We start from the raw sequence: 24537 nt of genomic DNA, 5'->3' as shown, positions 1-24537 counted from the left end.
CCTGCCCGAATGTCACCATTTGCCGGGTAAATTTGACCCTCTTCTCATTTTTTATTCAAACTTCGACACTATTTAATCTCGCCGAAGTGGCTTTTGGATGGATTTGAATTTTTGATCTTTGGAATATGATCAACTATTCCTGCAGACACACGAAATATACATTTTGACATACACTCACTACAAATAAATAATCCAAACATTTGTTTAATAGCAAAAGATGTATTTGTGCATTCTGAACAGGGACAATAGACAGGCAGACATCCAATGTAGTGTGAAGTAAAAAGGTTTATGTGTCTTCCGGTGGGAGAAAAGTCAAGAGTCATTTCGATACCTCAGCAAATATGTGTAACAGACTCAAACGTGTTCACATAGTGTTGAAACTTTTTTTGTACAAAACTTAATGTTTTTCCCCAGATGTTTTATTTTGTTCATTGAAAATCATCTAAAATCACCCTGGTGAAGGATGCTCATATAAAAAATGTAAGTAAGTTAAAGCCATGCAAACTGAAAAGCATTATATAGAAAAATTATCATAATAAATATGCAGGTAAAGGTTACTTATTGTGCTCCCTTCATTCATTTAGTATAGTGTTACGGCAGAGAGGTATGGATTACGTCAAACGTCCACAAAGTGGCGCTGCAGAGAAAAAAATGTAACCGCAGGAAGAAATTATATTCAAAAAGAATGTTAACACTATGCCACACAACTGAAAAAGTGATTATGCAGTGGTCTGGTGATACTGTTATGGTTACCTGGGTTATGCAATATAATTTAAAATACAGAACATAAATCCAAAAACAACTTACATACACAACTGAAGAGCACACTCAAGCACCAAACTGTCTAATGTGATTATGAAAAACAAGTTTAAAAGTAGCTTCATATTGAGCTGTATTTATGTTGTTGATGACTATTGCATTCAATGTCCGATGTAAATAAAAAGGGTCAGAAGGTAATGGAAGTCTGATATGCAAAACAGAACTGTTTTCATGGGATTACAATTCAAGATTGCCTTATTTCAATGAGAAAGTGGACTGTGCTTCATTTCGGTTTATACTTTGGCTGGGACATATCATTATGGTAAATATATTGATAAGAAAATACAAAACAACTGATTTTCAGTTAACTGCATTCCACTGTTATGTTCTTATGTATATAATAACCAGCCAGAGTTTCTATCCTAGCCCCACACAGCAAGGTCGCCGACTAAAAATCAGAGGCACTGTTGACAAGTGACAACAACAAGCAAAGAAAGTCAAACAAATGTGGGGCAATGCAGAACATGTAGGGACTGGTAACCTTGGTCAACAAGTTTGACATCTACTGAAAGAATATCACAAGACTGTGGGAAAGAACAGGATGAGGCAATTTCTCAACCAACTACCATTGCTCACTGACAGTTACTTCATTAATTCTTAGATATTATCTCTGTCAGACAGGGGTGTTAATCCACGAGGCTGCGTTAATCCATGAGGCTGCATGAATGCAAACTGAAAAATGTAGATGTTTCTTCAATGAGTGGATTAGAACCTCAAGACGTTACAGGTTACAGCTACTGTCATACCTCTGTGTGCAAAGGAGAAATTGGCACTACACAAACAAAACACACACATGCACATATTATGAATGGAAGGCAAATGTCCTGCCCGCATCCAAGTCCTCTTCCTTTTCTACAATTTTTAGCCCCAATCACTTGCTGTGCTGCCTCAACTGCTTCAAAATGAATATCACAAGAGGCCTTTCAGGTATCATAGCAAAAATGGGGTCAGAAACAGGATGCAAGGTCTCCTTCTGTGCTATTTTTGAAATATGTGGGATGGCTAAATAAATAGAGGAAGGAAGGACACATGGCTATCGTGTGTGTGAGGGGGACACAGCAAACATAATAAGTAAAGCTCCCAAAATAAGCATTCTGCATGGACAATCAAAGCCTTAGAGGGACTTCAAATAGTCAATAAGTTAACACTCAAAAAAAGAAGGTGTGCTCAGCATCAAAGCACAGAGGTCAGAATATAAACAAAGGAAAACCAGCACACAATTTAAAGACAGAACCAGCAGTCCAAACCCAGTTTAGTCACAGCTGCAGCAAGGATAAACACTTACTTCAGGATTCGACTTCACTTACACCAATCCCATTCAAAAGGTACCAACAAATAAGGCATTTGAGAAAGAGAGAAAATATATGTGTAGTGTATATAAATTTACATAAGAGATTAGAAATATCATGAAGATATTTCTGCCAGCCGCTGGAGTAGTGTGGAGAAGCCAGCCGCCTGCTGGGAGAGCTCAGCGACACGGTCCACCATCTCCTGAGTGGCTGATACTGAGGGGTAGTTTTGTGCAGCTCCCTTTGTTGCCACCACGACCGCCTTCAAGGCCTGGCAGAGTCGCCCACCTGAGGTTGTGATCTGAAATAAGAGGAAGAAATAAACAAAAGGGCATTTGTAAAGTTTTATAAATGTCACTTTTTATATGAAACTGGGCAGATAAATGGGGATGTACAAGAGAACTGACTTTGAGTCAGAAACAACTGCTCAAGACTGTAAAGAAAATAAAAGTTCAAGAACAGGAATGATTTGAGTCTCTGGGCAAAGCAACTACACAAAAACAAGGCAATCGGATATGGCAGACTTCACCCCATTCACGCAACAAGCCTCTGTCGGCCTGTATGTGTAACAGACTCTGTGGCGCAACGGTAGCATGTCTGACTCCAGATGAGAAGGGTCCACATCAGGGTCAAAATTCGTGGGCAACGTGCGTGTCTTTCACAAATTCTAAAAAGCCTGCAGCCTCTGTTGCTTATAATGCAAGCAAGTGCGGAAGCACAGACAGACAGAGCCACCAAAAACAATACTTCACTTCCACCACATGGGGTGAAGTCACAAACATGATTAAGGGGAGAAGATCAGAGAGCCTTTTAAATATAGACTAAAACTGATGGAAAGTTGGGCTCCTTGGACCCTCTCTTCAAATGCAGCGAGTATGTCTGTATTCAGTATATGTATACACAGATATACAAAGTATATATGTTCAAATTTACTGACTTTTTCTCTTTATTATGAGAAAACATTGTCTTCTTTCTTTTTTATTTAATTAATTTTTCTTTTTTGTAGCGTTCATCATCTGTGATGGACTGGCGACATATACGGAGTGCACCCCACCTTTTGCCATTGGTACAAGCACCAGCAGCCCCACAAACCTCATGTGAAGGATAAAGCGGTAGACATCGAGTGAGGGAATGAATAAGCATTCATGATGTGAATTGTCATTTTCCAAAAAAAAAAAAATATATATATATATATACCTTGGTCCGCAGGTCAGCAGAAGTGAGCAGGCGGGAGAGAGTGTCCCCGATGAAGACCAGTTTGTGTGCCGTCACAATGAGACTCTTTCCTCGTGCAACAAAGATGCGGGGGGGCTGGTTCCCCTGCACGCTGCCGAAGAGCACATCGATGGCATCAGCCAGGCAGGAGAGGTGAGCGAGGCTCTGAGACGAGTAGAAGGACAGCAGCTCCGAATCCTCCAGCGAGAGGGACACCGGCAGAGGAGGGGAAGGGGTCAACTGCACATATAATAAAAATATTAATTTAGAACTTATGAGAGAAAATTCACACAAATAGTGTGAACTGTTATCATTAAACTCATAGGGCCCAATCAGGAAACACTGGTAAGAGTTGCTTAAACATCCCAATCCAGTTAAGTTAAAAATAATACATACATACAGTTTCTTTATGAACTGGACATTTAGATATTTGTTTGACTAATATGTCATGCTTTCCGTTTCATGCAGGCTGTGAATCAGTGTTTGGCAGATGAATGAACCAGGATGCAGAGTTAACACTAAACAATTTAAAACGACACAAAAACTGTATGATTCGAGGCCAAAAAAGACTTGAGATGGTTTTGAAAACTGTTCAAATGCAAACATTAATATGCACCAAAACGTCATTTTATTTTATTTATACAGGTAATCGCATTGAGAACCAGTGTCTCATTCACAAGAGAGACCTGATCTTTTATTTCCTTGGCCAATGCAGTTTATCAGACATTTAATTTCCTTCAACTCCTGAGAGTCCAGGGACCCACATAAATATCATATTACAGTCCATTTTATCAACTCTGAAGAGGCAGCATACCATTTCAATAACCAGGTCAGGGCGGGCCCTTGATTTCCCACCCTTCAATGCCATCAGAGCAGCAGAGTCGAAGCAGATTATACAGCTAGCAGATCTGACCTCCTCAACCCGAAAAACATACAAATTCTATAAAATCTATAATGTGGCTTTACAACTCCAATTACAATGAGTCAGACAAATCACAATTCGATAATTTACCAAAATCATTCTGCAGCACTCATGTGCAGCCTCTTTTAAATAAGCATGACCAAGTCTGCTACTAAACATTAAGTCACACATACAGTATGTGACTCTGTTAACAGAATGACTGCTTTTCTTTCACCCATTGTCCTGCAGCCTCCATTCAATGTAAGGAAATACTGTTAAAGATTCACAAGTGATCTCTTGTTACTCGTCAGTGGCATGAGCAACAAATATAGAAGAATCTGCAGACGGAGTGGTAACAAGACATGACCTCATTCTAAAGCAACAGTAAACAGAAGAACAGCATTCAGCTCTGATATGATAAACACCTTCTGTCAATGTCGGATTCATGGGTCAAAAACCCACAAAGGAGATTGTGACATAAAGTTCAGTAAAACGTGGGTAAACGTGGTGAACTTGGTTTTTGGGGTTGAGATGGATTTATACAAGATCATAAGCCAAAGTGGAGCTGCAGACTGGATCAATGAGTCATTAGTAAACAAAGAGCACAGTGAACACACACACGACGAGTCTACACAGATAACTCATTGATTGACTGTTTTTTTGGTTTTGCTTAAAACTGAAGTGAACAAAATTAAACGTGTGGAGGTAAAAAATACAGAGGGAAAACACTCACCCTTGGTTCTGTGGTGATGGTTTGTATTTGTCCGTTTTCGACCATGACATCAGGCTCTGGTTTGCCCTTGAGTGGGAAGAAAAAGTTTGCAGTTCATGTAGTTCCATTTTTGGTATTGATTACCTGATGCTTTTTGGCAAAAATTTAATCAAAGGAAATAATGTTTTGAATCATGAAAACATCAGAACACTGAATATTGCATAGTGATAAATAAATTAATATTAAATACATGAGACAGGTCTTCAATGTTTAAAAATGTCTAAAAAACTAACCCTTTAGACTTAATTAGTACCAAAATCATTGAAATAATATGTCCAAACTTATGATTAAGTTGAAATTCTTGTTTAGATTTTTAAACTGTATTTTTGCCTATTCTTAAACAATTAATGTATTTTTTGCCTTAATTTTGATCCAGATACAGCTTTAATTTAGTTTCTTCTTGTTAGATTGTTTAAAACCTAAATGGCAAAAAAATCTAATTCTTGCCTACATAAAAACTGACCTGCAGTTTGACATATCCAACACTGTCTCCAGTGGGAACTGGAGCAGGATTAGGAGTCAAGCCGATACCAGCGTACTCATTGCTGGGATCGTCTTCTCCGTTAATAGGTCCCACTGTGAGAGTAACAGTTGATGGAGCAGGAGGCAAAGGGAAGGCAGGCTGAGGGGTTGGAGGCAGGGGTCTCTCCTGGATCCAGCTGCCTTTACGAGAGCCCATCCCACCAGATGACTTCCCATCAGGCACGGGGAGAGCGGGCAATGGCCTGCGGGACAGGGATTCTTGGGAAGGCAGGCGAGGTCGTCCCTGGGCCTGCAGAAGGAGGGCGCTCTCCTCAAGGGACCGCTGAATCAGCGACAAGAGCCCCTCAGATGGAGGAGCGCCGCCAATAGCAGATAACGCCGGCAGCAGATCTGATAGACGAGCCCAAGCCTGCTGAAGAGGTGGAGGTGGGTCACCTGGATGACTGGCTTTCCATGTGGACAGGATTTCAGCCAATGAGGTGGCCAGGTCACGTGATGACAGAGACGAGGCCAGGCCAGAGGACGTGCTCAGCACTGAGTGGACAAGACTGGAAAGATTAGCTCTCCACTGCACATCTCCTGAACCATTACTAGAACAAGACAGGCGGCGTGTGGAAGTGGAGGAGGATGAGGAGGAGTGAGGGAAGACTTCAATAATCAAAGCAGGCATGTCATAGATGCCACAGTCGGGCTCAGACAAGTCTTGGTTATGATCTCCACCGCTGGCTCGTTTCTCAGGTCCGGGAACACAATAAGCTTGTCCAACATGGGCAACGTCCTCAACAGTGAGGCTGGTGGTGGACTCTCCTGGCCCCAAAGGCACACCTGGAAGTGTGGGGACACTGTAGACTTCATCATCAATCTCATCAGGCTGAACATCAGCTGCTGACACATTCAGAGTGATGGTGGGAACATCATAGACCTAGAATTGGGGGAGCAAAGAAGATATGTTTTGATATTTTGTCTTGTTTACCTTACGACTGCGCAGAAGAAAGACCATTTCTATATATGAGCACCACTTTGATTGAATTACAGGTTTTCTATGTACAGTAGATGATGAAAAATTGTGCTGTTGAGGCAAACTTCATCACAAATACATTACGTACTCAAAGTTTACCCTAAGCATTTGGAATAATTAGACCGTTGTTCACCTAAACTTATAATATGGGAACCCACTTTTTAAAAATTAACTACTCCATCGCAGTTCACAAAACGACACAGGACAAAGGCAAATTTGTTGTCACATGTATCGTTACTACCATTTTGTAAAAGCTGATATTATTTTGAACCCACAAATTTCTGTTTATGCATGTTTACAGATCAATCTTATGTGAGGCTGGAAGAATTTCAGCCAGTTTACGAAAACAATTGTCTCCCGAGACCCAGCTGTGGGTTGCAACACAGCCTCTGGGAACGATTCAGTATATTTCCATGCACAGTTAATTTAAGCTTCTGTCGTTACTCAACTACACCACTCAGATAGACTACAGTCCTCGTCTCAGCATACAAGTCCAAGCAAGGAATTGTTTAATTGAATGAAGTGTGTTAGTATTAGGTTTTTTTATGTCACTGACCAAAAGAATTTAAGCTGGTAGCTAGTTGGTAGCATGTTGCGCACCATTCCATATCTTTCATTCATTTCATCTTTCTCTTCATCCATACATTTTAATACATTTAATTTCCTTGTCAGTCAGAAAACCTGCTTATCCTACTATTTTCCAGTTAAAGTCTGGTGGCAGGGAGTGTGGAACATGTGCAAAAGATTTAAGCCAGTCCTGCTGAATGTAAACATGCAATAGTAATTTCACTCCCAACCGCATTATCTGGGTGTGGTGTAAATCCGACTTTGAGTTTAGTACAATTTCTGATTGAGTTTTGTTCGGACCAACACAATAATTCCCTTCTTGTAAATATACTGGTTGCTTAATATATCTTCTAAAGCCCCCCCATGTGAACTGGGTGATCAGACTATATCTGGTAAAGTGAAACTAACTGAAAGCTGTTCAAGGATTCAACACAGATTCACTGACCACTAATGGCAGAGACACATTTGGACCATTTAACATTAAAGAGTAAAAGCACCGACTTTGCAGTCCACATTCAGTAATTGTGGGCAAAGAGCAAAAAAAAATCCAACAACTGGCAGACTTGTTTCAGTAACATTAAAGGGGAGATCACTTGGGGAGTAGAGTGGTGGTGGTTTGGCCTTGGCACGGCCCTGACAGATGGGTGTGACTGGGAGAAAATAGAAGCAGCATTTGGACTGGATAGACAAGCTCCCACCACAGACTGAGACAGGTGTGGCCTCGCCTTACAGGGGGGCAGGGAGATACACCAATAGCAGAATGTGAGAAACTGTGACAGGATACATGATAGTCATCTGTTCTTGTGGAATCACTTCACTTGTTCAGACATGATTCCGACACTAGTTTGTCACAATTCCCAACTTGTTTCTGGGGAAGTTATTACTCAGGATTTCCACTTTGTAATTAAAGCAAATGAAATGGATGACTGCAATTACACATGGAGGTAATGTCTGCACACAAATTAAAACCAAATGTCAATTCTGCAAAAAGAAAAACATTAAAATGTCTCCTACTATAAAAAAAACCAACACATACTTAACACTTGAGCAAGTACTTACATTAAGCTACTGCTGTGACTAATACAGTGAATGAAATACACAGCACAAAACTGAATTATTCAAAGATTAATTTCGACACCAAATGTGACGCTATTAAGCGAATAAATGGTAAAAACCAGAAAATATAAATTGTGTCACAGAGTGGAGTAAGCACGTAGTGATGACGGGTTGAAGGAACAGAAAAAAGTAAATATATATCCGCGAGTGTGGTCAATGCGAGCATCTTTTCAGGGTTTTTTTCCACAATGGTGTCTTGGGAGACCTAAAATCATATTTATTATAACTATTTTTAGATAACACCACCCTTGAGTTTATACAACCAATGTGCAATTTGCTTTTGCCATCCCTACCTTCCTCGTCATTGTTGTCGTCTTGTGTTTGGGGTTTGTTTGGTCTTATCTGCTTTACAATAACTTTTATTTTCTTTCCTTGTTCCCCTCTGGCTTGGTTCATTCTGTTTCTGTGATTGTATACATTGTAATGTTTACTTGTTAAGATACAGTTTTATTTAAACAAAACAGTTTGCAAACAGGGCACATGCTTTATGCACATGCTCCACGTCTTCTTCTGCATTTTTTGGTATATTTCTGTGGCAGTGTTAGAGCATCACATAAAAGGCCTGTAATATGTACTACAGCATTAAAAGCCATTTTGGATGAGTGCAAGTGAATGAAAACCTTTCTTGAAACAATGCTATGTTCACGGAAAACCTTTTAAGAACAAAATAGAAAACATTGTATAGCTCTGTTTTGATGATGATAAGGCCTGAACTTTTCAGGCTATTTTTACAGCTTCAGGACCTACTTAATGAGGAAGGTCATGTTTGTTAATTAACAATCCCAGCTGTGTGCTTTTCCTTACTTTTAATCTTACTTCATCATCAACATACATTCTGATTGGTTAGATGTGTAGTGTGCCAGCTGGAAAAAACTAAAAACCACAGTTACGCTCATTGCTGATGTGGAAGCTGCATAGACTGGATACAGGTTTAAAAAAAAATGTTATTCATGTGTGAATAACTTAGTGGTTTGTAAATGCCTTGACAATAAGGGTTACAAACAAGACACAGCCATTCTGAAGGAGAACTAATGTTAACAACAGATGGTCTTAAGCAAGACACAGCAAACGTGCAAAGTAACCAGATTTCTGTACCTCTGTCTCAGAGTCAGCTTGTGGTGGGACACTGCGAGGGGTGTCATAGATGCTGTCATCGTCACCAAGGGAAGACAGGATGGGACGCTGCCATCTGCCACTGGGAGGAGTGTCATACACCTACATGGTCAACAAATATATGTATTACTATTATTACTGCAGGCCTTCTCAACCATGATTTGCCACAACATTGTGATGAAACTCAGACAAATGCAAAATCACTTTGCAACTATGTGGAAAAGCTAACACATACCTGGTCATCCACAGAATCTAAGCGGTCCTCTTTTCCTCCTTTTTTGTTGTGCACATTCATGATTTTCTCCAGCCCATTATTCATACGTTCCTCCCTACTCGGAGGAGTTTCCTTCGGTTTGTCTTCTTCCTGCTGTAAACTTGCAGAGTTTGTCTGAGGACCAAGTTTGGGAACAGAGTTGGAATCGACTGATGATGATTGCATTGCTTGTTGTGCATCTTTTCTGGTGACTCCCCTCACCGGCGGTGCAGGTGGAGGTGGCTTGCGGGTAAAGTTTGGTGACCCTGGAACCCTGACCTGCCCTGCTCTGACCAACAAAGGCGATCCCCGGTGACTGGCGAGGCCAGGTTTGCCTCTGGCAACAGTAGGGTTAAATCTGGGAGATGCTTGAGCTGGGGATAATTGAGCTGGGTGCTGGTGTGCCAAAACAGTGGCTGGAGTCCTGTGAAGGTTTGCTCCCACAGCAGTGGGTGTTTGGTACATTGCAGGTGAGTCGTGACTCACTTTGGACTGGGGTGTAACATTGACTGCAGAAGGGCCATTACAGCAGACAGAGGTAGACGCAACTCCTCCTGTGGGGGATTGGTAAACATCATCACCTGCGAGTGGTGTACCTTTGGGTACCAAGTAACAGTCATCCGAGTGTCCTGTTAGTGTTTCTCTAGGAATGAGATATGTAGTGTCCTCTGGCTCATCAGCTGACCTTTGTGCTCCACTGGGGGAGAGGTAGACAGACTCTTGAGCCATTACAGCTCCTGGTTGCATGGCATGCTGAGCTGCTGATGCTTGTATGGGATTGACCGGAGTCTGATAGAGCATTCCTGTCATTTCTGTGCCTCTTCCCCTCAAAGAAGGCGAGCGTGGACGTCCTGCCACTCCAATATCCCAGTCAGGTCTGGGCCGGGTGCCAGAGCTCGAGTGAGAACGTGGACGCCCACCCTCGACTCTGCGGAGCTCTCCAGGCCTTAAAGCGCCTCGGCCTTCACCTGCACCTGGAGGAGAGCGATACACTCCATCTATGTCCTCGGCACTGCTGCTGACAATAGATCGAGTCAGTGGGGCACCGGGTGAAAGGTAAACAGAGTCCTCGCCAGGGCCACGGCGAGCATCTGAGCCTGGGGGCGGGGCAGTCTGAAGAAGACGAAGGCGGTTGGCAGGGGCAATGCCCTGTCTTCCATGAAGAGAACAGAGCCACCAGCCCGGCCCCCCACCCTGCTCCTGTTCAAGCACCATCAGAATGTCACCTTTCCGGAAAGCCAGCTCCTCCGGGCTCTCTGCCGTGTTGTCAAACAGCGCTTTTGCTAAAACCGTCTAAATGGAGCAAGGAGACAAGAGGAGAAATCATGAACCACCCATTCACTAATTCACACACACACAAAATAGCCATTTAAAGTAGGCTTTAATCAACAGACAAAATGTAGCGTCTCTAATCTGAGCACAACAAACAAGCAAATCCATTGACATGGCAATAGCAAGTAGGCCGTATATAAAAAGGATGATTGTTTAGAGTTGTTGAATGAAGAGTGAATAGGGCTGTATGGGGAAGATCTCACAGAGTGTCTGAGCGAAAGAGGACAGGAAGATGGTTAAAAATGTAAAAATGTAAAAACCACCATCATAATTATCTCAAAATTCACTACTGTCACAGGAAGCAGGGAGAAAAAGGGGGCACACTGAGGGAGGATCAATGACCAAATGGACAACAGGGGCTTAATGGTAATGAGGGAGATGAGGGGGGGGAGGGGATGAGAGGCACATCTGTCCCTTGCTGTTTAGAGTTTAATTGCCAACCCAAAGCCAGAGAGTCAAGCCCCCTTTCATTCTCTAAAGAAACCCCCTGGGGAACACTGGGCTCGGTTGTGCCATGTGGGACCCCCAATAAAACTGTAATAGAGTCATTGAGTATCCAGATAAAATATTGAAACCTGGTGAGATAGGAACATAAAACAATGTAAATTATACTAATGTTATGCACTCCAGAAAAGCGCCTTTTAGCTAAACAGGCTTGTGTGTTCCAGGCTCACAAAAGGATGAAAAATATCTCATCACACATTGAAAACTCAACACATAGTGATCATCTAATTGTCTCTTTAAAAAATGTGTCTCATTGACACTCTCTGCTGCATCACCCTGTGCTTTATTTCCTCCATTAACTGTATTGTGGTGACAGGAATGTTTGGGTATGGTCCACATCCATTGCAGGGTTCTTTTGATAATTGCAGATGTTAAATGCCTTTCCTGTTTAACTAAACAGAAATGTTAATGAGACGATAACCTGTATAGAGGATAAATTCTATTTTTTTTCAATGAGAATCTCTTTGCCAGGAACTATTATGTAATGTGTTTTTCATAATTCACGACAGGCCATGTAGGGACAGAGGCAGGAAGATGTAGGTCATGTTGGTCTGGGCACTGGTTTATTCTGGTCTCTAATCACAAAGAGGGAATACATATGAGAAGGCGAACATCACAAAAGAGAGGCTAATCAGATCTGTAACTATGATTCTTAGCTCTATGTAACCTACTAAATATCCTGAATAAAACGTTGCCTTGCTAAAGTTGCTCACATTGATATTTGTCTTTGTTGACAGCTTTTTTTCCCCTCTACAGCATAAGTGGCATCACTAACAGCATTTAGCAAAGGGGTCCCACCGAAGCTAAAACTCATTGGATGAGATTCACGATCATTCCTGAAAAATCAAGGTAGGAGAGACTTCTCATTTTAATAGTGCAAATTAATAATGCTTTGGGGATGCAGCAGTATGTCTGACCCTGCAAATTAAAGAATCTGAAGAGAGAGGGTGTGAAGGACACTGCCTCTGATTAACTGTGTACAGACAGTTGTTTCATGTGTATTCTGAGAAAGTACTAGCCAGAAGTTCAAAATATTGTGGGCATGTTTCCAATGCAACTCTCTCTTGTTTCAAAACAACTAGAGTACGTGCTGCAGCGTTTCACTCTGCCCGCGTTGTTTTAGTACGGTCTTGCATCGTATTAATGTTCTGTAATAGTACTGTTGCTTTATGTAGGAAACATGTGCGCTACATTGTAAATGCAGTCTTGTGTTGTCCCTTTGCACATTTCTGTATACTAATGCTTGCATGTGCTTAATAATATTATATTTGTATTTTTATATTGTCCTGCTGCTTGTTTTTTTGCCATTGCTTTTAAGTTATGTGACTTTGGCTCACAGGTATCAGCTCGAAGTTATTTTCATCATAGATTAATCTTTTCCCATGATTACGCAATTGGTCATGGTGTGAAATATCTAGTCTGTCTTATTTCTTTGTATGGGGTAAAGAAGCTGAAAACCAGAAAATGTGTTTAATATCTAAGAAAAAACAAAAACAGAAAAACACTTGAATTTATAAGCTGGTGATTATAATTCTAGTCAAATTAATGTTACTAGTTTAATTATTATTCTGACCCTAGTTTGAATAGTGTGTATTTTCACATTGTATCATAAAACTATAGATAAAAACACAAGCCTTTTAGCCAACTCTGGCACAATGTTTGATTACATTCACGATCCATTTCAACAAAAAAACAATAAGAGATTTGGTCACATGTGCCCTTCGTTAATGAGATGCTACACAAATAGATACAACATGTTCAATCACAGAAACAAATACTGTACTCACAGAGACAGACATTATGGCGAGATTATTGGTCAAGTCTCAGAGAAACTAAAACTCAAGCCCTGGTCAATCTGGATCGTCCATCAAGATGTGCAGTGTGTCTCTAGGAGGTGCGGGTCACCAGACAAAATCCGTGCCGCCGAGGCACAGCTGTGCCTGGGTAAGACTCATCTTAGAATCCGAGTGCCTCGTCGTGCGCCGTCATATGGATCCTGCAATCAATCGGAAAACGCTTTATCACGTTTGTTTCGCAACTAATTTTCAACACACCTAGACTCGTGGGAAATGAAAAAAGCAGCAGCAGCAGCAACACCACCTGTCTATGCTTTCCACGCCCAGCTACATTAAATGCTGTCCGTTCAGAGAGTGCTAACGTAAGCTTTAGCGTCGTAGATAAATGAGAGGTGCGCTCTTACCAGCAAACCATATAACACATAGTTGAGTATGTAACAGCACGAACAGTTTCAATGATACATTATGAAAAAAATAACTACTACAAGAATGTAATATATGTTGTCCCGGCCTGGCTTGGTATCGTTGACGTTAGCTAGCGCTGCTTATCGGCATCGTCTTTCGCTGCTAATGCTAACATTTAGTTCTAAACAACAATAGCACCGTCGGGTAAACCTACGAAAGCATATTTGTGTACTGAGCCAACATTAGCACCAAAAAGCCAGATATGTACAACAGTTACCTTGCTTTTTCCTTATCACGATAAACTTCGTTATCGGCGCACACTGTAAGACCTGAAATCACTTTTATTCAAGCGTGAAAATCTCTGGCCGTCGACGTTCAATCATCTTCGACGGTGACAACAAAATGATCCCCGCCTCCTAGCACGTTCACGCTGTCCGCTGATCTACAAGTGCAATGCGCGTGCTGAGGCCATGCTGTATGAGAAGGGTAGACCCATCCAGTACTACACGAAGTCAGCGCAGCCAATCGCGGCTCATGGCACGCCGCTTTTGTGATTGGCTCACTCTTTTTGAGTTGCATTTGAGGACGATACAATCGTGTCGTTAATTACGGAACTACACAGTCAATTCTGAAAACTAAAACTAAACACCACACACAGCTACTATAATTAGTCGCTAAAACACATTTTAGAATTACCTCAGTCAAGTCTAATTGACATTTCATTGAATGCATCTGTTGCATTTAATCAAACACGAGTGGGTGATTATCAGAGGCTTTTATTTTGACAGAGGGACTTTTACCCAGAAAGGTCTGTCTGACTGGATCCGTCCATAACCGAAGGTCCAAACACGTCCGTGTTGAAGTTTGAACGTATAAAAGCGTGAGTTTATTCTCCTACTCGTAATTTGGCACAATCACATTTTACATCGTAGCCTACCATTTGCACAAACTGGAATGAATGACAGACAAATCAGGTTTTTTTATTCATTACATTACATATATTACTGGCATACAGCTCAAGTGACCTTTGCCCTCCTTACTAAAGCGGTGTTTTTATAAACTCAGCGGCTGTTGACTGTTCTCGGGTAATGTGGAGGAGTGCTTTCAGGTGCCTTGGGACCAACTGTGTCGCTGGTCTAAGAAGTATGTCTCAAAGTAGCCTTTCTGGAAAGGTAGCCATAGTTACCGGTTCCACAGATGGGTAAGAATCTTATTCTTGTTACTTCTATTTTGTGGTCTGTGAACTAGTTACACACCTGCTTCAGTCTATGATATCTTTGAAAGCGAAGAAACATATTCTTATTGTTCCTTTAGTTTGTGCAAAGTCACAAACTTACATTTAAGGTAGACAATTGTTTATTTATTGCAGTATTCAACTACATTATCAAATATTGCATGTTTTCCTAATATTGTGCAGCCTTAGTTTGAATGCACAACATGACAAACCTTGAAGCAGATGTGCTACACCAGCATAAAACCGCATTCGGTGTCACTCCTGCTACTTTATTAAAGTACCTAAAGTACCAGTATCCTGTACCTAATAAAGTGGTCAGCGAGTTTATGCACATTTATGTCAACTAAAAGAAACAAACAAAGTGTGCAAAGTTATTTGGCGACCTCAAAAAATCTTTCATGACCTCTCTGTGGGTCTCGATATACAGTGTGTCATTTTACTTCTCTCCACCTCCTCAGAATTGGTCTGGCTGCAGCTGAGTCCCTGGGAAAGAGAGGAGCCCATGTGGTGGTGAGCAGCCGACGACAGGCAAACGTGGACAGGGCCGTGGAGCGGCTGCAGAGCCAGAATATCCAAGTGACTGGGACCACCTGTAACGTTGACAAGAGAGAAGACCGGGAGAACCTGGTTAAATTGGTAAGCTCTTGACTCAGGGATGCACCCAAGGAGTCTTTAAAGGGAGTATTTACGTCAAGAATAAAAGGATAGTGGACACATATCATAGTCTGACAGATATCAGAGACAGTGATTACAGTACCTCATCAGTGATTCCACTCTGTGTTTGGAACAGACTGTGGAGAAGTGTGGAGGTGTTGACATCCTGGTGTCCAATGCTGCTGTCAACCCTTTCTTTGGAAACATCATGGACTCCACTGAGGAAATCTGGGACAAGGTACATGGAGGCTCCATGACTCATTCAGTGAGCTGGGGAAAAAAAGCTGAGGAATTCTTCTAATCAGTCTGTGACGCCTGTCTTCTTTAGTTCATGAACATACATTGTTTTTACTTCCAGGTCCTGTCTGTCAATGTGAAAGTATTTTTCCTCATGACAAAGCTGGTGATGCCTCATATGCAAAAGAGGGGGTGAGTGACAAAATATTTTAAAAGCTACATTTGATCCAGACATTCAAACCTATATGACTTCAAATGCTTTGAATATTTTCTTTCAGAGGAGGAAATGTTGTGTTTGTATCATCTGTGGCTGGATACCAACCGATCAGGGTCAGTGATGGCATGAATAGAACATTTATGTCAAGTATGTTTAAGTTTCCATTGATAAATGACAAAAAAATGACTTATATTGTTCGTATTATATTGTGAATGAAAATTAAAAGTTAGTATAATATAGCTTTAAAGGACTATATATTATATTGTTGGGCTAGACTGACTAAAAAATGAGTACTAATCAACGTTGTACACCTACCAGCCACTTTATTAGGTACACAGGTATTCAGAGATGTTCTTCATACATTGGTGGCAACAAGTGGTTATACGTCATGTTACTTTCACTATTGAACTCAATAAACCAATTGCTTAGGATTCAATTTACAATGGATACAATTACTATTAAATTATTATAATATTGTAGAATTTTATTGTTTCTCCTTTTGTTTCTGACTTAATGACACTCTCATGAATGAAATGCTAATCAGCAATGTATATATTATTTTGATATTAAAAGTCTGAGAACTGTGCACCATGTTTGCGTAGCGTGGATGGGAAATGCCTTTATAAGGCTATAAAACTCAAAAATAAGACTTAAGAATGACTTTGACAATTCTTAGAATTGAAAATATACAAAACAAATGTTTTTATCAATTCAATCGAGTATTTATGAATACTAATATTTCTACACCAATAACCACCCCAATATGTGGTGCATCTATTATCACAAGGTGGCAGCAGCAAGCATTTAGTAAGTGACTTCACTTTTGCAGAAGTAATGACGTTTACCAGGGCCTTTGATTGCATCCCATTAGTGCAAACCACAGTGAATCTTGCATTATTTTCACGTTTTCATGTGCTGGAGTTTAGAAATTTCAAATAGCATTCATTCATGAAGAGCATAAAGACGTGACATGATGTTTTTGGGTTCTCTTCCTGCAGATCATAGGTCCTTACAGTGTTAGTAAGACCGCCTTGTTGGGTCTGACCCGAGCTCTGGCTCCTGAACTGGCCCAGAGTAACATAAGAGTCAACTGTGTGGCTCCTGGGCTTATTAAGACAAACTTCAGCTCTGCAGTGAGGAGAAAACACACATACACATACAGTACACACAGTTGTGTTTTGTTAAGTTACTCCCACTGAATGATATTCTGCTTTGTTCTTTCCAAGTTATGGCAAAGTGAGGATTTCCTGGACGAGTTCACAAAGCAGCTCAGCATTAAAAGGTACAGTTCATGCTCACGTGGAAATTAGCCTCCAATTATGCGAGTCATTTATGGATGTACAAGTTGACCACCAGGTGAAAATACAGGGCAAAATAGCGCTGAATGATGTCATAGTAATATCTAATTGTGATTATTTTGACTCTAGTTGAGATATGATTGAGTTATTCTCATTTTCATTTGAATAACACATTAAAAATGATTACTATGTTATATTTGTGAAGATATTTGATGTTTTCTCTTCAGCGTATGATGTGTTTAGGTCAGGACAATATTTCATCTAAAATGTTCATTTGACACACATTTTGGCTATAAAGCAAATTGCACTAGGCCATATTGTGATTTTGAAAAAAATGTGATTAATCGTGCAGCCCTAACCAAAATAAAAATATATAGATGTCAGTATTTCACATGCAGCTCTGTGCAGCTAATCACTTACTGCTTCTAAATTCTATTTATTTTAATACTGCAGACACATGTCACGTATTTCCTATTTCTTACAGCATTGCTTTTCACTTCTTTCCTTCTTTGCTCCCTACAGAGTCGGAGAGCCTAAGGAAATCAGTGAAGTGATTGCCTTCCTGTGTTCTGATGAAGCTTCCTATATCACAGGAGAGACCATCACGGTCTCAGGAGGGATGGGCTGTCGACTCTGAGCCTCCGGCAGCAATGCAAATAATGCACACACTTAACCGTGTGTCTCTGTGTGGATTGATTTTGTTTGCACCGTGATTACATCCACTCTGCTTCCAGCTCACTGCAGAGTACGCCAGAATACTGTTTGTGAGGATGTAAGATGACACTTGTGAAATAATTACACAAAAAAAAAACTTAAAAAGGAGTTTATGATGTCATCCTTGTTGTTTTGTGTGCAGGATCATACACTTAAACTGTGTGGCAGCAGAAATAAATCATTACATTTTGGTGCAGTGTGATATGGATTAAAGGGGAAAGATGCAGATTTTTCTCTTTACATAATATTTTGTGACTAAATAACAGTTTAAGTTAGTCATTCCCAAAGACTTTCGGGGTCCTGGTTGTTTCCAAATAAACGTGCTGAACTTTTCCAAATTTTTACTTACAAATGATGACATAAATGCTTAAAATAAAGTTGTGAGCTGCCACACAGATGGCAGTAAACCTCGTCAGAAATGGTAGTTTAGATCATTTATATTGTAAATTGTGTAGGAATGGTTTGTTGATTGCCATAATAAATATTTACTAATCACTATTTCACACAGTTACATTGACTTCCATTCATTTGGACAACTGAAACAAAGTGCTATCCCTTACCTTAACCACAACCAGTTAACAGAATACTGTGCTGTGCTAAAGGTTTTCTTTTTGGGAAAAAATGGGCTTGATATAATAGATATTGTTTCATCTTTATTTACAAAACTGTACACTAACATTTTTAAAATCACAAGTTTTACTTGTAAGACACCGTCCATGATCAGTTATTGTCCATTATTGAAGGTAAAAAAAAAAAATCATCGCGATAAATCAATATAAGAGAATTAAACTGAACTTAATACTGGGTGTGGAAATTCATTCGATCATCTGCGTTTACTAAAAGAAGACAGCAAGTCCTTCCGTGGCATCCCCGGTTTCCAGAATTCCCTCAGAGTGGGAACGTAAGTGCCATGTTTGGTCTTGTAGTAGCGCTTCATGAACAGCTGAGGGAGACAGACAGTGGAAGGCGACTCAGTTTTTGGCCTTTAATGATGAGATTATTGAACCAATAAATATGACACACGGTTGGTGTCGTGGTTAGCACTCGACTTTGTAGCAAGAAGACCCGCGTTCACGACGTGGTCGGAACAAGGGCCTTTCTGCATGTGGTTTGCATGTTCTCCCTGTGTGTGTGTGTTGGTTTTCTCCGGGTTCTCCGGCTTCCTCCCACAGTCCAAAGACATGCAATATGGGGATTAGGTAACTAGACACTCTACATGTTTTTTGGCTATGTATGTGGACCTGTGATGGACTGGTGAACTGTCCATGTCAGTAGAGATTGGCACAGCACCCCCTGCGACCCTCATGTGGAGGATAAAGTGGTAGAAGATGGATGATTATCAAAGCAACTTCGAAGTCCTGATGCTTTGGGATATACTGGCATTGTGAGATGACTTAGAGAACTCATAAAGAATGGGGAAAATGTACATTAAAAGATTAAAGATGACAAAATGAACAACATCTAATAGTTTTTCCTTTTAAAACAGACACTACTTGTTGTTTGAGCCAACTTACCCTGCCCTTGAAGTTCTTTGTTGCCTCATCCTCTGAATCAGCGACATAGTCTTCACCATCTCCAGAAAAGGCCAGCGTCTCTGAACACGACAGGTAAAAAGACGGTTAAATTACAGTATTTACAGGTGTTTTGTTTCTTTTTGGTAATTCCACTTTTACGTGGCACGTTAAATCACCTGTGTTGGCCTGTATGTGAGAGCTGCTTGGTAATATGGGGCGATTTCTGCCAAGTAGAAACAACATAATTAAAACATTAATTTGTGGATTGACAAAAATTACAATTGATACAAAAACAACACTACTGAATTGTTTGTCTGAAAACAAACTAGAAACACTGAAATACAGGTTAATAAGGGAAGATCTGCAGCTCTAAAGATACACTACTACATTTTAGAGTGTGTGTTTTATGGCCCACTCTCATTGACAATTAAAATTTAGACTTGTTTTAAAATTTAAAAACATCAGCAGACCAGAATCTGTGTTTATTCATAATTTAATAACATTAATATTTACAAGAACCAAAGTCATGAAATCCAGACATGATCATGCAACGCAAAACGCTTTTTTTTTTAAACCTTAAAGCTGCAGTGTGTAATGTTAAAATATAAACAAAAGTCATTGTCAAGGTTCTCTCAGTAAAACAGTGTTTAGATCTAAAGTCGCCCGGTGACAGGAAGTGATTGTTTTTATGAGGCAACGTTTTACTAGTACAATGAGACGACTGCAAATAGGATGGAGTTTGACTGAAAACACAAAAAGTGTCCAGAAAAGTTTGCTCAAAAAAAAACCCTGGTTGTTCAGCATTTAGATTTTCAGATGGAGGACGCAGAATACAAATAATGTTTCGTTTCTGTTCATGAAAGAAAAGAGAGGCAGAATAATATCAACAACAACAAAAAAAAAATCACACACTACAGCTTTTAAGTCTTGCTTTATAAACTTGACATAATACTAAGTCGGGCGAGCAGTTTTGTAAAATATCTAATTGCGATTTTTCTAAACATGCAGAGCAATATGATTTCTTTAAAATCAAGCTCCAGTTGAAAATTTACCATGCTAAAGATTTAAAACACCTTACTGCATGAGAGACCCAAATAAAATATGAACTTCTGTCTCTAAAACAAGTCTGTATGTATTGTTTCTAAAATGTATGTCTTGCAATTTTGCATTTGCTGTAAAACGATTAAACTGCGGCCTTCGTGATTTGCTAATTGAGCCGTTTTCTAACTACGATTTGAAAATCATGAAATGTTCAGTCCTAGCACAAAGGCCTACTTCGCAGCATGTCTCTTACTCTTTATCATCCAAGCCAGAAATGTCAGAGTCAGGCTTTTCAACTCGCTTGCTCTGGGTTTTATTTGTCGTCTTCTTCCTCGAACTCTGCCGTGAATTATTTAAAGTCCCTCCTCCTCCTCCTTCTCCGCTGCCGCTTCCGTTACCACTAGTAAAAGCCACTTTTTGCACCTTTTTGATAATGACTTTTGGCTGGTTGCTCAGACATGACACAAGCGCAGAGCAGAGGGACGGATCATCAGGCAGACAGAGAGTTTTCAGGTCCAGCTGGATCAAACAGTTGGCCAAGGATGCTCTGCTTTTTAACTCCTCCTTTCTTACAGTTTCGTCTCCATCACCTTTACTTTCGTCCACACTCTGTTCGACCCTGCTTATCCTTATCCTCCCAGATCTGCTCATGCCTAGTACCACTTCATCCTCCTGTTCTGAGTCGCTTTGTCTTTTGTCAGGCTGCTTGCGTTTAATTCCTCTGCTTCTTTTGGAGACGCTCTGCGCCTCTTGTTCTTCTCCTTCCTCTTTGTCTTCATCGTCTGTGATTTTCTTGTCTCTCACGCTGTCCTTCTGTTGTGAGAGTTTGTCTGTTGCATTTTCTGTGCTGGAGGCCTCACTGCCTCTCAGGGGCTTTTTATTTGAAGACATCATGACTGGTATGTCTTTGTTAGATATGAGCCCAATAACAGGTGTGATGAATGGTGTTTTGTCTCTCGTCTGTGTGCCACTACTGGACGGTTCCACAGCAGTCGCTCCTGTTCGTTGTTTTGAGGCCGCTCTTCCAGACAGTGGAAGAGAAAGTGATTCCAGGATGGAGTCTCCCATGTTCGGAGGGAGAGACGCTGTTTAAATTAAAAAAGAAAGAAAGAAAGAAAGAAAAGGCAATGACACAATCGATAATTGAGGATTAAACTTGAGTCTTGCCATCACTTTAGGAGGAATTTATCTCGCTGTACCTGCTGGCTCAAGGTGACCAAGACAGGTTTGATGTTGCAGCAAAATGTTGAGGAGCTGAGGCTGCGTGGCAGAGCGAGCACACTCCTCCAGGACAGTCGGGGTGTCACTGAGCCATGACACAGTCTAGAGGCAAATGTAGAGATAGTAATTTTCTTAACAAAATCAAGTTTGATTGAGGTTGTCATTATAGGATTACTTTGCTTTCACAGTCTTGGTATTTTGTGGTTTGATGAAGCTGCTGGAATTACTTGTTATTTTTCTTAGGTAAAAGGGGAGTGGAAAAAATCGGGATAGTGCCAGGATGTGTGTTCTTATTTTATTTTTTAAATAAAAACTTGAATATGAAAAGAACAGTGTGAAAAATACTGCACAGAATTTCAGTGTTTGAATCATCTTTAGACTGGTGTGACTCCTCACAGATATAGAAAAAGCAGTCATGAAACCAGCAATATAATAAGAGTTGAAGAAAGATGTAACTTGGTACCTGTGCAAGGTTGGGCACTGGAAGCAACTGGTCCAGTCGAATCAAAAACTCCCACAGCAGCTTCTCCAATTCCTCGTCGAACTTCGGGCCATAATCCACAGGAAATTCCTCCTGTTAGAGGACAGAGCCACAGTCTCACCAACAGTACAGAGTGAATTAGAATCATTAGCGGTAGCTGTGGGTAAAAAGAGAACCATTGGAGGACGAGGACTCACCTTGTAGAACAGTTCTCTCTCTGCGGGCTCTGTCAGCAGTGTGTGAATAAATGAATGGAAACTTTCAACTGTTCTTGTAATTTTGACGTCCTTCCTCTACGAGACAAAAGAACGAAAATGGACTGAATTGCTTCATCATTAGAATCGATCATGAAGTCTTTTGAAATGTGTACAAAGATAGAAAATGATTCATCATTTATCAAAATAGTTGATGAATAAACTAGTAATTGATTATTAATCGACTAACTGCTACAGCCCTACCGTTTTCACCTTTTTTTAAACCTGTGCTATAGATTCAAGTTAAAAATGTTAAGATAATATTTGAATATACTCTAATAAATTGACGAAACATATCGAGACTCTTTAAGATCTTTTTGAATGTCATGTATGCTCACTAAAAATGTTTAGTATTCCCATCTGAAAATAAATTGCTGTTTTTCCTGGACTGTAGTGGCTAGAATGAGATATAATTTACCACTGTAGCAGCTGCGGTTGGAGGAACAGCTGGAGCACGGATCCTTTTCAGGTGAGGCTCAATCACCTGCATATCAGGTTGTGTACGGCACAACTCTAAGATCAGCTGGAAAACAATAAACCATGCACAATATTTACACATATGAAACTGAAACAGAGGGAGGTCAGTATGATGGGAGTCACAAATAAAAGGCTGATTTCTCTTGCTCTATGAAGACTCACCCGTCCTCTCAGCCCCAGAGTCAGCTTTCCCTGGTGTCTCACGGTGAGCATGCCAGGTACAGTCTCACAAGCTGACGTCACAAATTCCTCCACAACCCCATACTGCATCACATCCCTCTGCTTCAGCACCTTCCACAGAGCTGCAGACACCAGGCGCATGGGCGGAGCGAGTAGTTGAAGTGCAGCGAAGGGGAGGTTGACATCTGTGCAGGAGACAAAACACACCTTGTAAACAAAACAAGGATGGTAAATTAATCATCTGTCACATTGGTTCACCCGATAGTATCTTTAACATAGGTTGTCTTGAGACATTTGCTGTCATGATAATAGTGACCAGAACTGCTTGTTGGTAATCTACGTTCATTTGCTGCTTTTCACCAAGCTTTGACCTTACTGAGGTTTAATACTTTATAATGAACATTTTAAAAAGCATTTTTGAAGTGTAGTTGTACAAGGTGTTGACATTATTAACACTGACTTTGCTGAGCGTGATGCCATCCACGGAGACAGCATGGGACAGAAGGAAAAAACTGATTTTGACAAATATATTTATCAAAGTTTCTCGCCATAAGACAGCATTTTTTGGCTGGAAACTGTAACATGTAAGCCCTTGAAACATGTTGGTAAGCTAGAGAGGATTTACAAGTCACTTAGATACACTAAATATTTACGATTTTCCCATGATTTTTTTAATCGCAACCCTTTTCCCAGCTGTTATTCTTATCTTACCAGCATCCTTAGGTGTCCGTGTGGCCATCTCACCGATCCAGATGAATTTTTTTTGCACTAACAGCGACTGTTAAATGACAAAAAAACGTTAACGTTTAACTAATATTAGCTTAGCAATTTGAACAGGCTGCTCCCTGAGTGAACCTCCAAACATAAAAGACGAGTCAGCAGTCTCCCCGGGCAAAAATATACGCGAGCTGCTGCTGAGAATATGTTTACTAACTCCAGTGCTGCCTCACATCGTCTATTTACACAGAAGTCTCAAATGTGTTATTGTTGTTTACCCGCTAAAAATCTTCTCCTTCTTCTTCTTCTTGGTTTTTTAACGGCGGCTGGTCACCAACATTATGGGGCATTACCGCCACCTACTGACCCGGGGCGTGGGTCGGGCTCCTTTATCCCCTCCTTAACTTCTCACTTATTTAAATATAAATACTAATACATAATAATAAATAAATAATATAAGAAATGACTGCTAAGAATAATAATAATAATAATAATAACAATAACAACAACAATAATAATAATAACAAATAAAGTATTTATAAATATATTCACACACACACATATATATATATACATATATATATATATATATATATATATATATATATATATATATATATATATATATATATATATATATATATATATATATATAGATACACACATATACGCACATATACACACATACACATACACACCTATACATACATACATA

General features: G+C 40.2%; 3 protein-coding genes across 6 annotated transcripts; 1 reads left to right on the top strand and 2 right to left on the bottom strand.

The window, feature by feature from the left end:
• Positions 1–188: 188 nt before the first annotated feature.
• efs (embryonal Fyn-associated substrate) lies at positions 189–14055 on the bottom strand. Its single transcript, XM_044020787.1, has 8 exons — positions 13861–14055; positions 13170–13378; positions 9529–10839; positions 9276–9395; positions 5460–6401; positions 4958–5023; positions 3306–3563; positions 189–2409 (listed from the first exon to the last, which is right to left on the bottom strand). The coding sequence occupies exons 2-8, from the start codon at positions 13179–13181 to the stop codon at positions 2224–2226; spliced, it is 2895 nt and encodes a 964-aa protein (XP_043876722.1). The 5' UTR covers positions 13182–13378; positions 13861–14055; the 3' UTR covers positions 189–2223.
• dhrs4 (dehydrogenase/reductase (SDR family) member 4) lies at positions 11967–18440 on the top strand. Of its 3 annotated transcripts, XM_044020793.1 has the most exons (11): positions 11967–12021; positions 12139–12231; positions 14372–14463; positions 14649–14784; positions 15276–15453; positions 15608–15709; positions 15830–15900; positions 15987–16038; positions 16924–17058; positions 17152–17207; positions 17746–18440. In XM_044020793.1, the coding sequence occupies exons 4-11, from the start codon at positions 14672–14674 to the stop codon at positions 17858–17860; spliced, it is 822 nt and encodes a 273-aa protein (XP_043876728.1). In that variant the 5' UTR covers positions 11967–12021; positions 12139–12231; positions 14372–14463; positions 14649–14671; the 3' UTR covers positions 17861–18440. The 3 variants fall into 3 exon arrangements, with proteins under 3 accessions (XP_043876728.1, XP_043876727.1, XP_043876729.1); XM_044020792.1 differs by lacking the exon at positions 11967–12021 and having other exon boundaries at positions 12073–12231; XM_044020794.1 differs by lacking the exon at positions 11967–12021 and having other exon boundaries at positions 12074–12231; positions 14692–14784.
• On the bottom strand, positions 18031–24181 carry tinf2 (TERF1 (TRF1)-interacting nuclear factor 2). 2 transcript variants are annotated; one of them, XM_044020791.1, is made up of 11 exons: positions 24101–24181; positions 23817–23883; positions 23088–23290; positions 22867–22971; positions 22392–22487; positions 22177–22287; positions 21692–21815; positions 20746–21577; positions 19628–19674; positions 19452–19531; positions 18031–18880 (listed from the first exon to the last, which is right to left on the bottom strand). In XM_044020791.1, exons 2-11 carry the CDS (start codon positions 23842–23844, stop codon positions 18761–18763), a joined length of 1746 nt encoding a protein of 581 aa, XP_043876726.1. In that variant the 5' UTR covers positions 23845–23883; positions 24101–24181; the 3' UTR covers positions 18031–18760. The 2 variants fall into 2 exon arrangements, with proteins under 2 accessions (XP_043876726.1, XP_043876725.1); XM_044020790.1 differs by having other exon boundaries at positions 23817–24143.
• Positions 24182–24537: the final 356 nt, after the last annotated feature.

The sequence above is a fragment of the Solea senegalensis genome, linkage group LG3, assembly GCF_019176455.1.
Source record: "Solea senegalensis isolate Sse05_10M linkage group LG3, IFAPA_SoseM_1, whole genome shotgun sequence".
NCBI lineage: Eukaryota > Metazoa > Chordata > Actinopteri > Pleuronectiformes > Soleidae > Solea > Solea senegalensis.
This window is presented reverse-complemented; position numbering and strand designations above follow the sequence as displayed.